General features: G+C 38.4%; 1 protein-coding gene across 1 annotated transcript in view; it reads left to right on the top strand.

Annotated features, from left to right (window-relative positions):
- The window catches only part of PDE10A (phosphodiesterase 10A), a 300047-nt gene that overhangs the window by 108753 nt on the left and 174880 nt on the right, over positions 1–16414 (top strand). Inside the window, exon 2 of the mRNA XM_033867960.2 lies at positions 13976–14104. Within this exon, the coding sequence (XP_033723851.1) occupies positions 13976–14104 (129 nt within the window). The remainder of the gene's footprint in view (positions 1–13975; positions 14105–16414) is intronic.

Here is a 16414-nt window from a genome sequence, read left to right as displayed (position 1 = left end):
GCAGATCTCAAACCAAAACCATTTTCTTTTCCACGCATCTTTCGCTAACTCCTGTATCTCCTATGACTGTCCGTTACCTAAGCTAGAAATGGTGGAGTCACCTCCGATGTATCCTACTGCTTCATTGTCTTTCTAATTTGTCACTAGTTCGTGTTGGCTGGCCTTACCCAGGATTAAAGAGAATTTTAAAACTTTATAAGGGTAAGGATATTGTTTGTTTATTGTATATCAACCACATAGATATGCTGGCTCATAATAGGCTCTCAGTGAACACTTAGTGAGTGAATAAATGAATCTCAGTGTTTAGAACTAATCATGTCAGCCAAACTCTGTGTTCAGTTAATGTACCTTACCAGCCTTGTAGCGTGGTTATCTGTCTGACCACCCCTCTTTCTACTCCTTTCTGAAGTCCCTCAGAGTTCACTTAGAGATTTGTCTTCAGCTGACTTTACCCCCTCCGCACGCTGTGGGCTGTGCTTATAGACTTGCCCATGGCCTCCACACCGCTCTGGCTCTCTCCAGTATCTAATTGGCTTAACCCGGGCTTTGGCATCCATCGCTGTGTGGTCCTGCCTTCCTGGAAGCTCTCGAATTAGACCTGCTTTGGTCCCTTTGAGTTTAGTGTTCAAATACACATTCTGGTTAATACGGTGGTTAGCGAGACAATTTATGGATTTGATAGTTCTCAGTTTAAGCACTCATGGGTATGTATAAAATGTGTTACTATTCTGAAACACACCTAGATGAAACGGTCTTTAGGTAAATAAAGGTTTTGTGAAGTCAAATTGCATTTAAACAGTAGCATGATTAGATACCTGTAAAAATCTTAAATCTCATAATATTTCTTGATATAAAGGTGCCCACTGTTTTGATGAAGGTGGATAATTATTCATTCATCACTTATTGTGTGTTCAGATCTTTGCATGTATTGTGTCCTTGTGGGGTAGGTACTGTTATTGGGCTCATCTTTCGTTGTGAGGCCAACAAGGCTTAGCAGTTTAAGTGGCTTTTGCTTAAGGAACATAAGCCTGTGCTTCAGCGTACATCTGGTGACTCAGAACCTGGAGGACCAAGGCATGCTGCCTCCCACAGGTTACTGTACGTTTACAGGTGAACCTGAGTTAAACAGGTGAGCGTCTTAAACCCTTTGTGCTACAAGGTGTGTGCCTGAACGGCTGCCTCTGTTGTAGGCTTTCTCTTTGCTGGTGTTGTTTTCTGAGTCAGGAGAAGGGTAAAGGTTGGTGTCTTAAGCCTTCCTCGTGGTTCTACTCCAAAATCATTGTTTTCCTCCATGTCTTATCACTTTGAGCAGCTGAAGTTTTTATTTGGCTTTCTCAGTTAAAGAAACTTTCATCGATATCCTCAACCAGGGGAAAACATAATTTCCTTTTGGTTTAGAAATACAGCAGTGTGGGATTTGCCTTCTGATAAATGCAAATTACGAACAATGAAAACGATGTCTTCTTTGCAGCCAAGGCACCCTTCAGGCTGTTAATTCACTTGAAATGAGCAATCAATTAGGTAGGTCAAAATCCCAGCAGTATGTTCAATTAAGGTTCATTAATTGACTCCTTTTTAGGGCATAGGCAAATCTTCTTTCAGTAAGAAGGTACTTGGGTAGGAAGGAATTATTTAGGTTATATAGATAGACAGATAGAAGGCAAGAATAATGATTACAAGGCATTTAAATTTTTTTTAGCTTTATTGAACTATTATTGACTTACATGTATCTGTAAGGTATACAACGTGATGACTTCAGATATGTATTTATTGAGAAATGATTACCACGATAAGGTTAGTTAACACCTCTATCCCCTCACATAATTACCTTTTGTGTGTGTGTGATAACTTTTAAGATCCACTCTCAACAACTTTTAAGTATATAATACGGTGTTGTTAATTACAGTCACAACACTGTATATTGGATCCCCAGAATTTATTCACTAACTCATCTTATAGTTGGACCCCGTTGACCAATATCTCCCATATCCCCGACCCGCGAGCTCTTAGCAACAACCAATACTCTCTCTTTGAGTCTGGCTTTTTTAGATTCCACATACAAATGAAATCATACAGTATTTGTCTTTCTCTGTCTTATTTAACTTAGCATAATGCCTTCAAGGTCCATCCATGTTGTCACAAAAGGCAGGATTTCTTTCCTTTTTATGGCTGAATAATATTCCTCTGTGTGTGTGTGTGTGTGTGTGTGTGTGTGTGTGTGTGTGTGTGTGTGTATCACATCTTCTTTATCCATTCATCTGTTGATGGACACTTAAGGTCGTTTCCATGACTTGGCTATTATGAATAGTGCTGCAAAGAAGATGGTGGTACAGATAGATCTCTTCAAGATAGCATTTATTTCCTTCAGATATATACCCAGAAGTAGGACTGCTGGATCATATATTAGTTCTATTTTTAATTTTTTGAGGAAACTTCACACTGTTTTCTGTAATGGCTGCACCAATTTACATTCCCACCAACAGTGCACGAGTGTTCCCTTTTCGCCAACACTTTTCATCTCTTGTCATTTTGATGATAGCTATACTAACAGGTGTGAGGTGATACTTCACTGTAGTTTTCATTTTCATTTCCCTGATGATTAGTGATATTTAGTACCTTTTTATGTACTCATCTACTGACCATTTGTATGTTTCCCTTGGAAAAATGACTATTCAAGTCCTTTGCTCATTTTTTAATTGGATTTGTTTCTGCTATTGAGTTGTATGAATTTCTTATATATTTTGGATATTAACCATTTATCAGAGAGTTTACAAATATTTTCTCCAATTCTGTGGGTTACCTTTTTGTTTTGCTGATTGTTTCTGCTGTGCAGAAGCTTTTCAGTTGGATGTAGTCCCACTATTTTACTTTTGCCTCTATTGCTTGTGCTTTTGGTGTCATATCCAGAATAACTTTGCCAACAACAATGTCAAGAAGCTTTCTTTTCTCTATGTGTTCTTCTAGATGTTTTATGGTTTCATGTCTTACATTTAAGTCTTTAATGTATTTTGATGAGTTAAGTTTTGTGGGTGGTGTAAGTTAGGAGTCCACTTTCATTCTTCTGTGTGTGGTCATCCAGTTTTCCCAACCCTGTTTATTGAAGAGACTGTCTTTTCCCCATTGAGTCTTCTAGACTCCCTTGTCAAATATTAGCTGACTGTATATTTGAAGGTTTATATCTGGGCTGTCAGTTCTGTTCCATTGGTCCGTGTATGTGTTTTTATGTCAATACCATACTGTTTTGATCAGTATAACTTTGTAATAAAGTTTGAAATCAGGGATAGTGGTGTCTCTAGCTTTGCTGTTCTTTCTCAGGATTGCTTTGGCTCATTGGGAGTGGGTCCTATGAATTTTAGAGTTTTCTTTTATTTCTGTGAAAAATGACATGGCATTTGCTTTTATTTTCCTCCTTGGTTAAAAAAGAATGATATCACTGGCTATGGGGTTTGACAGAACTCCAAAAAAGCATCTCATCTATTTGTTTTTATTATAACTTTGGAGCTATTTTAATGATATTGAAAACCATTTACATCTCTCACATTTTAACCTTTATTCATTGCATATAAAGGACTTTGCCTTTCTAAATAAAGAAGCCAAAATGGAAATTAACTTTAGAGCTCATTAAACCCTTCCTTTATTTGATAAATGGCAAGAAGGAACTGCTGTATAAATCCTTATGTTTATAAACTCACGTACACCAGCCCATTGTGGGGTAGAACTTTGATGTAAAGATTTCATACTATAGTATACACAGGGATCTGTTTCCAGAATTGGAGCTACATTATAGGTGGATTGAAGGGTGTCAGAATTAGAAAAGCATATTCAAGAAGTAAAGAAATTCTTGTTTTTCAGAAAACTTCATATAGACATTCAAACCGTTTGGATGGAAAAATAAACGTGAAAGTAGTGTAAAAGAAAGCAACGAATCTCATCTGGTCTCAGGGAGGATTGGGAGCTTGAGTGGGAGCTGTGGGCTACTGAGAGGTGGGGTCCATTGCTTGGACACTTGCTTTCCGGCCTGGGTGCATCTGTGATCTTGCAGGGCTGGGCACAGTTTGCAGCAGCACATCTGCACATCTGTGAAATCACGTGAGAAAAATGATGACTCATGGATTAGTTCACTAATTGATGATGGTCCCTGTGTTGGGGATTCCCAAGACAACTTCTGAGTTTGGTGATTTGCTAGGAGGACTCCAGAACACATAGTCATGCTTATGGTTAAGGTTTCTTATAGCAAAAGTGCCAAATCAGCAAAGGGGAATGGTGCACAGGGTGAAGACGGGGGTGGGGGGGATCGGGCACGAGCTTTCAAGAATACTCTCCCAGGGGGGCCACACAGGACTCGGATAATTCTTCCAGCAACGACTGTGACAACACGTATGACGTGCTGTCTACTAGGGAAACTCATTAGAGACTCAGTACCCAGAGTTCCTGCTGGGGGCTCCTCGCATAGGCACCCTCTGCCTGTCACTGTCCAGAATTGCAGCCTCCCAGAAGGAGAGCAGGTGTTTGGCATAAATCATACTGTTTGCACAAGCAGGCTAGGCCCAGCAGCCGCTGGAAACACTCGCAGGGCCGAGTTCCCAGGTGCCAGCCTTGCAAGCAGCCTCTCAGAACAGTTTCAGGCCCGCTGTCAAGTCTCTTCTGCACGGAGCCAGGGACTGTGCTCCGTGGACAGTGGAGAATGAGACAGATCAGCTGTCCTCATGGAGCTTATAGTCTACCAGGAGAGGCTGACGTTTAATAAGAGAACAATAGGGCTTCCCTGGTGGCGCAGTGATTGAGAGTCCGCCTGCCGATGCAGCGGACGTGGGTTCGTGCCCCTGTCCGGGAAGATCCCACATGCCGCGGAGTGGCTGGGCCCGTGAGCCATGGCCGCTGAGCCTGCGCGTCCGGAGCCTGTGCTTTGCAACGGGAGAGGCCACAACAGTGAGAGGCCCGTGTACCGAAAAAAAAAAAAAAAAAAGGGAACAATAAATAAATAGGGACTTCAGCTTGGGGTGAGTGATTTGGAGTATGAGAGAATCACGGAAAGGGCAGTGAATGTAGAGTGTGTGGTCAGGGAAGTTGCCTCTGAGGAAGTTACTTTGAAATTGGTGAGACGTCTCGCTTAGCCAGGTGAAGAGTGGGCAGACATCAGCAGAGACCACAGATGGGGAAGGGCTTGGCGCATTTGAGGAAACAGAGGAAGCATGGGGGAAAGTGGGATCTCAAATTAGACTTATTTTCAGGGCTAGCCTGTGGTTCCAGGTGGTTTCTGCTCCACAGATTTCTTCCTGCCTTCTTATCAAAGTCTGAGGTTTAACAGTCAGATTTCTCAGTTTATAATTTGAAGTAAAATGTGTAATATCACTCCAGACTGGGAGGCAGCACTGATCAGTAGCAATCCCGTTAAGGTATGATAAGCTCAGATGGAGAAAGTGTCAAAAACAAGAGGCAGTTTGCCTTTAAGAGGTAAGCTCTTGGGCTTGTAGCTTTGTTCCAACCTTAATTACTGCTTTTGTGGTGAAGAGAAAACTAATTCAATTACTTCTCTGTGCTCATTTTCCCTTTTTATACTTTGAAGATTAGGATTTATTTTTCAACCAATATTTATTGATCATTTACTATGTGCCAGATACATGATGCTCTGGGGCTTCAGTGAACTAATACATGCCACCGTTGTAGCATAGAATCATATGCAGAGAGAGGGTTGAAGTGAGGCCAGCCGTGATTACGAAGGCTCTTAGCTGGTTTATCCTTTTGTGAGGGAAGGAGATTAAGTGGTTGGAGCAGAGGTGAAGCGAGATCAATAACCAGTAGGGAGAAGGCGTACAAAGTTTGTGTTGGGGAATAAACACAGAAGGTCATGCTTAGAAGCGTACACATGCAACCCAGGAGAACGCTTACCTGCAACTTGTGTGAACACACACACACACACACACACACACGCACAGACAACTTCTCAAAGCGTTGCCATTGAGCACCGTGACTGTCCGCCACAGCTTAGTATGACATGAGATATCTTGTTTTAACTCGACAGATTTTGTTATTAAGGCACGAAAATGATTACTGTACAGTTAGAATATTTGCTCTTTAAGACATGTATTTTGGAATTGTCTTTTGAAGCTAATAGAATTATTTTTGCAGTAAATTGTTATATACGCCTCTCTCCTGGATAGTGTGAGAATGTGATGACACCTCAGACTGTAAGGTGGAGTCCACTGGATTCCCCTCTCCTGAACCTCCAGACCCAGTTACAGAAGCTTTTATATCCTAAAAATTTCTGCCCGATATCGAAGTACAATTTGGTTTCCTAAAATGTTAATTCTAGTTTTGTCCCCTGGGTTCATACATGGAAAACAAAAAACAGAAAAGAAAAACCAATCCAAACTTCTTAACCTTTTTTACTTAACAGCATTCAGATTAAGCAGTAATAGTGTCCACCAGGGATCTTGTGTTCTCCCAACTAAGCATTTGTAGTCATTCCCTGACTCCTCACGTGACATGCGTTTCAGCCCCCTCACAGTTCAGGTTATTCTTTGACAATTGAGCTAATATAGCACAATATTTAATAGCATGAGAGGTTTTGTTTTGTTTTGTTTTGTTTTGTTTTGGTGGTATGTGGGCCTCTCACTGCTGTGGCCTCTCCCGTTGCGGAGCACAGGCTCCGGACGTGCAGGCTCAGCGGCCATGGCTCACGGGCCCAGCCGTTCCGCGGCATGTGGGATCTTCCCGGACCGGGGCACGAACCCATGTCCCCTGCATCGGCAGGCGGACTCCCAACCACTGCACCACCAGGGAAGCCCTGGTTGTTTATTTTTAATCAAATGCTATCTTACGGTTGAATTACGACTTTAAGAATCTGAAAAGTATTTACTTATTCTTCACGCCTGGAGTAAACATAGGGAAATTATAAAATTGAGACAATTATTGTGATCAATCAGAGAAAGCACTATTAGTAATGTATACCTTAGAATTTTAAAGTATACGGTTTCTTCTAGTCTAGCCGAGATGAGCTACAGTGAGATAATGGGGCAGGAGAAGACTTGATGATAAGACCCCTAATCTGAGAGGAAAGAATTCTTTTAAGATTGAGAAGACCTGAGTTAGGGTAACATAAGGGCACTGTGGAATGGGGCTCAGGAACCACAGCTCAGGAACAGGGGTGGGCGGTGGGAGGGTGCTGGGCTCCTGCCGTATGATTTTGACTGCTTTTTAAGAAAAGAATACAGACATGTATTGGGATTTTTCTCCACAAATTAAGGTAGCAGAATTAATACTTGAAAAATTGTGCTTTTTCTTATTTCTAACAACAGATCCTTCAGTACTTATAATTAATTTAAAAGTATCCCTCTGAGTGAGAAAAACAATAGTTCTTTAGCCTCTGATTTGAAAGTGATTTTCTAATTTTTTATGAATATAAAGATGGTAAGATTTCAGAAATAAAAAGTTCTTCAGCATGTAGATACCCACTTTTAGAATAATAATTTGTTCTAAAGACACATTTACAGGTATATCTGGTGAACCTAAATGTATATCCAGTTGGTGACAAAATCAGAGAGAAGAATATTCCAAGTGACTTTAAAATATAGTCATGTGTACATTTCTCGTGAGATATATACTAAAGGAGAAGAAAACCCACCTTATCTGTTTACAGCACTCATACTGTTACATGTGTATTGTATGATAAAACAGATGAGTAGTTACGTAATCTAGTCCGTCATTCCTGGAACTGAAACACCACTGCCCACCAAAAGGAACCAGAGATCCTAAGGAAAATTGTCTGTATCCATATCTGGGGCAGAAAATGCACAAGCTGAACCTGAAACACCCTATCCTCGCAGATTGTAAGGAAGCCGTCGAGAGCTGCTAGATTCTTGTCACAGTGACTTGGGAAGCAGCCTGAAGAGGCTCCTTCCACTGGCCAAAGGATGGGACAGTTTGAGTACCAGCAAGGAAAATAATTACAATGGAAGAAACAGATCAAATTTGTTCAAATCTGTGGGTTCATAGTAGTAATATTTTTAGTTCCTCACCTACAGGAGAATGCTGCTGAACCAACTCATTGTGAAAACTGGTAAATAAAGTGGAACAAATTTATCCTGTCTTATCTCAATGAACTAATAACCAAATACTAGATGAGGTGAAGTTTCTCTTTGTATTATTTCAGCTAGTACATGGAAAAGGCATTATAGAATTAGGAAACCACCATTTTCAAGGCATAATGAATCAATAGCTCGTAGATCATCAGTGCTGCTAATGTCACAAAGAGAGACAGCCAGATGGTGTCAACCTTTTGACAGAAGAATACAATGCCGCTTATAAAAATTGACTACTCACCTCCATGTTGAACCTCAATCTGCTGAGGTCTCTAGATCTAATTTCAGTTTTCAGGAAATGCAGAGGGAAGATGAACATGCTAAACAACACAACAGGGGTACGGTCAGAAAACTCCAAACTCTAGAAAACCATAGAACAAAAGTTCTGTTTGCTTCAGTAATAAATATATGGGGAAAACAAAAAAGATAGAGGGGGAAGCTATAGGATAAAGGAACCTATGAAAATACTGAACAACTATAACTGCAGCATGTAGACCTACCTGGGTCGAGGTTTATGCAAACAACCTGGTCAAAAAATATCTAGAAAAATGGTACAGGTGAACCTATTTGCAGGGCAGGAATAGAGAGGCAGGCATAGAGAATGGATGTGTGGATGTGGGGCGGGGAAGAGAGGGTGGGATGAGCTGGTAGATTGGGATTGACATATGTGCACTGCCATGTATAAAACAGATAGCTAGGGGGAACCTGCTGTATAGCACGGGGAGCTCAGCTCGGTGCTCTGTGGTGACCTAGAGGGGTGGGATGCGGGGGAGGGGTGAGAGGGACCTACAGGAGGGAGGGGATGTATACAGCTGATTCACTTCGTTATGCAACAGAAACTAACACAACATTGTAAAGCAACTGTACCCCAATTAAAAAAATACATTGAGAATTAGAAACTCAAACACTTGGATATTTGATGGTTTTAAAAATGATTATTAATTTGTCTTTATATGTGATAATAGCATCTTATAATCTGTATGCAGGCAAACTATTACATAGATGAGAGAATGTAGTTCATTAGTGGAAATGAAGTATTTTTAAATATATTGGTTCAAATGTTCATGTTACCTTGGAATAGACATTAGTATCTATCTGTGTGATTCACTGTGTGGATTATTGGTGGCAAAGTTTTAATCACTGGATGCTAGTGTGTGCTAATGACAGCTGTGGTCTGAGCCCACTGCTCTCATTGGGTTTGTTTCAAAGAAACACTAACCAAGTCTTTTATGGACATAAACAAAATGTACAGGCCATGGGAAGCTATGGAAACATTAAACCAAAGTCAGACAAAAACAAAAGAAGAATGATTTCATCATCCATACATCTGCCGTTTTCCAGGAGTGTGGATAATTATTTCAGTGTCTTATATTCTGGGTTGGTCCTGTGTTGGCCCAAAGGTCCTTTGCAAAATTGCATGTTAATAGGAAGTAAAAATGGATAAAATATTAGAAAAAAGTGCTTCTGTTGGCTAAGAAAGTTGAGCGTACTTTAAACGATAAAACAAAAAATGGACATTTTAGAAAGTTTGGAGTTTTAATGCTAAAGAAATGAAAAGTTACAAACCTGTGATTTGATTCTGTGGAAAATCCAAGAATTGGCTTTCATACAGGTGAAAAATGACTTTTTGGTACTATCGATACTAGTAAATGTACTCAGCAAAAATGCTGTATGTGGATTCGCTCATTGAATTATTGTGACACTGTGAGATAGATATTATTGTTCTCATTCCTATACAAATCCCATTCCCATACAAATAAGAAGCCAGGCTGAGAGAGTTTAGGTGCTTTGGCCAGGCTCAGGCCCAGGTGAATAGGTGAAATGAGGAAACTAACTTTTGCTTTTTATCACTTTTAATCACCAAGACATAATGACTCCCCCTGCCATTCTCATGTTGAAGGCGGTAGTTATTTTCATGAAATGTGAATGGTGACTTGGGGAGAAAAATTGTAATTAGGTATTTTGAGACATTTGAGATATCAAGCTATGTGATAACATTTGCACTCTAAAAGGATTTTACAACCAAAATGGTCTATTTTCCATCCCATTCTCTCCTACGTACTTAAATCCAGGATTTGATTAATTCCTTTAGAAGTTTACTTAGACATCACAGCTCATTTATGACTCAATTGATCTTTAAAAAACATTTTGAGTAATTTATACAAAATAAGTGTCACGGAGTGGGGAGTTATGCTGCACCTTCTTGAGGGCAGAGTATCTGCATAAATTGTTTGGAATTCTTCTGTATGGAAGATTTGTCTACTCTCCTCTGTTTGTTCATTTATTTATTCAGTCATTTATTTATATCAGTGTGAACTCATGGATTCTCTTAGTCCATTCAGGCTGCTATAACAGAATACCACAGACTGGGTGGCTTACAAACAGCAGAAATCTATTGTTCACAGTTCTGGAGGCTGGGAAGTCCAAGGCCATGGTGCACCTTGGTTGAGTGAGGACCCTCTTCTGAATCACAGAATTTCTATGTTCCCGCATGGTGGAAAGGGGCTTGGGATCTCTTCGGATCCACTTCTATAAGGCACTAATGCCATTCATGAGGGTTCCACCCTTTGCCTCTCACACCTGGCAACCAGTGATCTTTTTACTATCTTTTTCTATAATTTTGCCTTTTCCAGAATGTTGCATCATTAGAATTATACAACACGCAGCCTTTTCAGACTAGCTGTTTGTACTTGGTAATATGCGTTTAAGGCTAGTCCATGTCTTTTCACGGCTTGCTAGAGCATTTCTCCTCGTTGCTAAATAATATTTAACTCTATGGTTATGGCACAACTGATGTATCCAACTTGCCTTCTTTAAACCTTTTTAATTTTTTTAAATTTTATTTATTTAAAAAATGTTATTGGGGTATAGTTGATTTACAATGTTGTGTTGGTTTCTGTTGTACAGCAAAGTGAATCAGTTATACATACACATATATCCACTCTTTTTTAGGTTCTTTTCCCATACAGGTCATTACAGAGTATTGAGTAGAGTTCCCTGTGCTCTACAGCAGGTTCTTATTAGTTATCTATTTTCTGTATAGTAGTATAGTGTGTATATGTCAATCCCAGTCTCTCAATTTATGCCTCCCCCCCTTCCCCCCTTGTAACCACTTTTGCAGGACATCTTAGGTATTTCCAGTTTTGGTTGATTATGAGTAAAGCTGCTGTAAACATTCACGTGCAGGCTTTGTGTGGGTTAATCAGTTGGGTAAATACTTGGTAGTGTGACTGCTGGGTCATATGGTAAGATTATATTTAGCTTGGTAAGAGACTGCCAGTCTTCCAAAGTGACCACCATTTTGCATTCGTACCAGCACTGAAGGAGAATTTTTGTTACTCCTCATTCTTGCTGAAACTGATAGTAGGTTTTTTGGATTTTAACCATTCTCATAGGTATGTAGTGGAATCTCATTTTTGTTTAACTTTAACTCACAAATGATCATCTTTGCATATTCTTATTTGCCATATCTATAGCTTCTTTTGCAAAGTGTCTATTCAGCTCTTTGACTCATTTTTAATTGCGTTTTTTTCTTGTTGAGTGTTTTTTTTTGTTTTTTTTTGTTTGTTTGTTTGTTTGTTTTTGCGGTACGCGGGCCTCTCGCTGCTGTGGCCTCTCCCGCTGCGGAGCACAGGCTCCGGACGCACAGGCTCAGCGGCCATGGCTCACGGGCCCAGCCGCTCCACGGCATGTGGGATCTTCCCGGACCGGGGCACGAACCCGCGTCCCCTGTATCGGCAGGCGGACTCTCAACCACTGTGCCACCTGGGAAGCCCTCTTGTTGAGTTTTAAGCATTCTTTGTATATTTTAGATACGGTTCCTTTATCCGATATGTAATATGGCAAATAGGACTTGTATAATATGCACTAAGATGAAATGAAATGACAGTGAGTCAATTATGCCTTTATATTTTCAGCCTGGGTTTCTGGAAAAAACGGAGAGTAATAGTAACAGAAAACAGAAAGTTGAGAGTTAAAATCACTTTGGGAATAAGTGGGAAGGAGATGACTCATGTAGTTTTGAGTCAAGATGGAGCTTGAGGTGATGGAAGAATTTCCAAACTAGAGATTAAAAATATAATAAGATTTTGCTGTCATCATCATAGATTATTGTAGAGAAAGCAGAAGTAAAGAGCAAATAGAAGTTAGGATAAGAACCATATTGTGTCACAAAAGTGATAGAAGGAAGTTTTAAGAAGGAATCAAATGTTGAATATGTACCACTATGACGGACATAATGAAAGTATGAAAATTGCTTTGTCTTCTTGAGGTCAAGTCAGCTTTGTCTTCTTGAGGTCAAGTCAACCTCTACAAGGTTCTTTAGCACCTTGTAGAATTTCTCAAATTGAACTTTATGTCACTGAGGCTCTTTTGCAGGGTGAACGTGGGCTGGATCTTGTTTTTTTTTTTTTTAATCTAATACAACTACATAATTATATATATTATATATATATGAGAGATCTGTATATCTATATAGTTTAAATTGATTTTTTAAATACTGAATTCATTGAAATAAATCAGTTGCCTTCTCAATAATACCAGTCTGTTGTAGAATCATACAGTTGTGGCTTTAGTCCCCAGCAGAATTAATTAATATGTATAAATTCTGTGCCTTGTCTGTGCTAGAAACATGCAGCCTATTCCCTGAAGTCATAAAGATATACTTGCTTTTTCTCTTTTCTGCATCTAAAAGTACAACTTTCCATTGTCTTTTTCACCTAACCATCCTTAAGGATGGTAATTTATTGAATAATTCACAGAGTGTACAGTAGTACAAATAATTACAATCACTGAGTAATAATTATTGATAGCCTATTTGTGATTTTGAGTTGTTTAGTGAAATGGCATACCAACATGAAGCATCAATTTGAAAACATGTAATTTTATATTTTTTTAAGTGAAGATATGTAAAAGTTCTTTGCTTGAAAATTCTGTGTATATTCAGCCGTTATTATTAGACTATGAAAATTATTTCAGTGAAACTGACTACATATATTGAATATCAATGAAAAAATGTCGAGTATTTTGAACTGAACATTAGTTTTATCATTGGATTTAGTGACCCTGAGAAAAAGGAGAATTTGTGTTGTAAACAGTAAAAGATAAGAACTTATTCATTAAGCATGTTTTTTAGCACATAAATTGTACCAGTGCTTTATTCTCCCATTTGATACTGTTGCTAGAGCTTCACTTACCTCAAGTCTTAAATCTATGATAATTACTTACAAAAAAGTGGAAGCACTTTGCAAGACTTAACCGAACAGCAGTGGAATACAGCATCAGTTCAAATATGACACTGAAATTTACTGTTGCAAAACAGCTGTGTAACATGATGCAATATCTATAGTTTAAAATTGCTAAAGTTCTAACTTTACTCTTTTCCCCCTACTTTTTCGTAGTGGTAAAATATAAATAACACACAATTTGCCATTTTAACCATATCAAGGATATAATCCAATGGCACTAATTATACTCAGTATGTGTGCAACCATCACTCCTGTCTACTTCTCAAACTTTGTCTTTACCCAAAGCAGAAATTCTGTACCCGTTAAGCAAATAATTCCTCATTCTCCTCTCCCTCGGCCCCTGGATGCCCCTAGTCTACCTTGTCTCTATGAATTTACCTGTTCTAGATATTTCATATAAGTGGAATCATATAATGTTTGCCCTTTGTGTCTAGCTTATTTTATTTACTATATCATTCTTAAGGTTCCTCCATGTTGTAACAGAACTTCATTCCTTCTTATGGATGAATAATAGGCCATTGTATGTATATACATCTTTTAGAAATATTTCTATGCTAAATCAATCTGCATAAATATCATTTTTCTATATCTTTGATGTAAATGAAGATTTCGTATTGATTAATTTTATTCTTTTCAATTCTTTTACAGGTTTGACAGATGAAAAAGTGAAGGCATATCTTTCTCTTCACCCCCAGGTATTAGATGAATTTGTATCTGAAAGTGTTAGTGCAGAGACTGTAGAAAAATGGCTGAAGAGGAAAAACAACAAACCAGAAGGTAAGATCTCATTCAGATTGAATGTGGATTATTTTCTATTTTATAGTGACAAAAAAGGTATTTAATACATGCTAGAAAGTAAAATATTAGTAGTTTAATTCTGTAAGAATTTTATTCTGTTTAAAAAGATAACTTAAAATAAGTTAGAATGAGGGGAAACAAATACAAAATACAAAAGGATGATCTTTAAGAAAATGCCTGGCAAAGAATTGAAAATTTATTTAGATATGACCACATTGAAAAATGCAAAAGTCAATATTAGACTTGATTTTATTTAATGGTTATTATTGATTATAAAAATATTGTTTATATATTTCAAAAATAGAGTTATATTATTATATTTTGCAAAATGAATTATTCAAACAATTTTTGTATGTGCACAGTAGGAAAAGAACTCTTGACTTGCATTAGACATTTTATTTACCCTCATAAACTTAAGATGTGGTTATATTTATGGAAAAAAGAAAGGTGGACTCAAAAGGAATGTGAAATCAAATAAATTTCCCCCCAAATTGAATCTATGTTAATATATTGGATTTGGTTATTCTGGTATAATTTTAATTTTGGATTTAAATGAATTTATATTTGGCCAATCATGACTTCTCATTTCTATGAATGTTGCTTTTATAGTGGAAATTAAAATTTATATATGATTCTAACTACATGGAGAAGTTTTATATTAAAAAAACCAAAATATTTACTATTTTTCTGGAAATTTTTTTTGTGTAAAAAAATGCTACATTTAAAGTTCAAAAATGACCATTATTAAAATATTATGCTGTAAGACCTATGCTAATAGTGTGCTGCCTGGAGCTGATTTTCCTCACTCTACATATGAAAGTTTCTATAATTTTCTTACATAATTTTTATAATAAAAAAGAGGTGGATGTTTTTAAAAAGAGAGTTTTTGGTATTGAAACACAAAGTTGTTTTTAAAGTGTCCATGGGTAGGTGTGAATGTGTATGCATGTATGTGTGGATTGAGAGGGAGGGAAAAAGGGAGAGAGGGAGAGAGAGAGAGAAATATACCTAAATCAGAGACGCATATTCTTTTCAAAAGGATCATGACATTAATAGTAAGAACAAAGCTTGACATGGCATGTTTCATCTATTACAAACCTTACACATTTCGAAACAGTTCTAGATGTCTGAAACTTTCAGAAGTGTGACTGAGTTGTACTTAAGGCAACCTGCTGTATAATGGTGGACAGTAATATAATGCAAACATATATGCCGCCAACATTGTTAATCAACTACACTCCCATATAAAATGAAAAGTTAAAAATATATATTATGTCTCTGAGATATGAAATTGAGCGTAGGTCTTAGAAAATGAAAAGACTTGCATGCTGTTTTAGTGTTACAGTGATAGTTAACTTTTAAAGTTTTATAAATATTTGAATGTCATTCCACATCTCCCGAATCTGTTTTCTATATTAGTTAACCAATTAATACTTTAAACCTCTTAATACATATACTCAAGAGTTAAATGATTATTAAGAATAGCAATGTGTAACTGAAACAATACTCAGTTATGCTGGAAGAAAAACTTGTCCTTATAAGGAGATGATTTTGACAGTGATCCTGTGCCGGGCTAGAGGCTGTTGATGCCACCGAGAATGTGAATGGATCGTCCACTCGGGGCTCACTGTCTAGTGGTGGGGAAAGGCATAGAAGTAACCACAGCACAGAATGCATCAGAAGTAAAAAAGGATGCAAGCAGTTTGCAGTGGAAGGGCATTGAAAGGAATCTTTAATTCTACTGCTGCGGTCCAGTAAGACCCTTTTTACCTCCTCTTCCAAGGAGTTTATCACAAAAATGTATCTCATCACATCTGCTTTATATCCAGTGAGATTCTGTAGCATGGCCCCTGCAGACAGTTTAAAGGCAAGGTTTAGCACTGAACTTGTGTGAGTAGCATGGAAAAAGCATTGCCCAGTCTTCTTTGCGATGTAGAAAGCCAGTTAAATATGTTTATTTCATTTATATAGTCATGGATTAAAGTAGTGGTTCTTTGAACCATCTCCTTTCTTTTCCCTCACCCCGCCCTTCTCATTATTATCCCTTCCTTGAAAATGTCTTGAGGAAGAAAATTTTTGTCAGGAGGATTTTTTTTTTTTTTTTTGCGGTACGCGGGCCTGTCACTGTTGTGGCCTCTCCCGTTGCGGAGCACAGGCTCCGGACGCACAGGCCCAGCGGCCATGGCCCACGGGTGCAGCTGCTCCGCGGCATGTGGGATCTTCCCGGACCGGGGCACGAACCCGTGTCCCCTGCATCGGCAGGCGGACTCTCAACCACTGCACCACCAG

Source organism: Tursiops truncatus, chromosome 12 (assembly GCF_011762595.2).
Source record: "Tursiops truncatus isolate mTurTru1 chromosome 12, mTurTru1.mat.Y, whole genome shotgun sequence".
In the NCBI taxonomy this organism is placed as follows: Eukaryota; Metazoa; Chordata; class Mammalia; order Artiodactyla; family Delphinidae; genus Tursiops; species Tursiops truncatus.
Note: the sequence above shows the minus strand (reverse complement) of the source record. Positions and strands in the feature narration are given on the sequence as shown.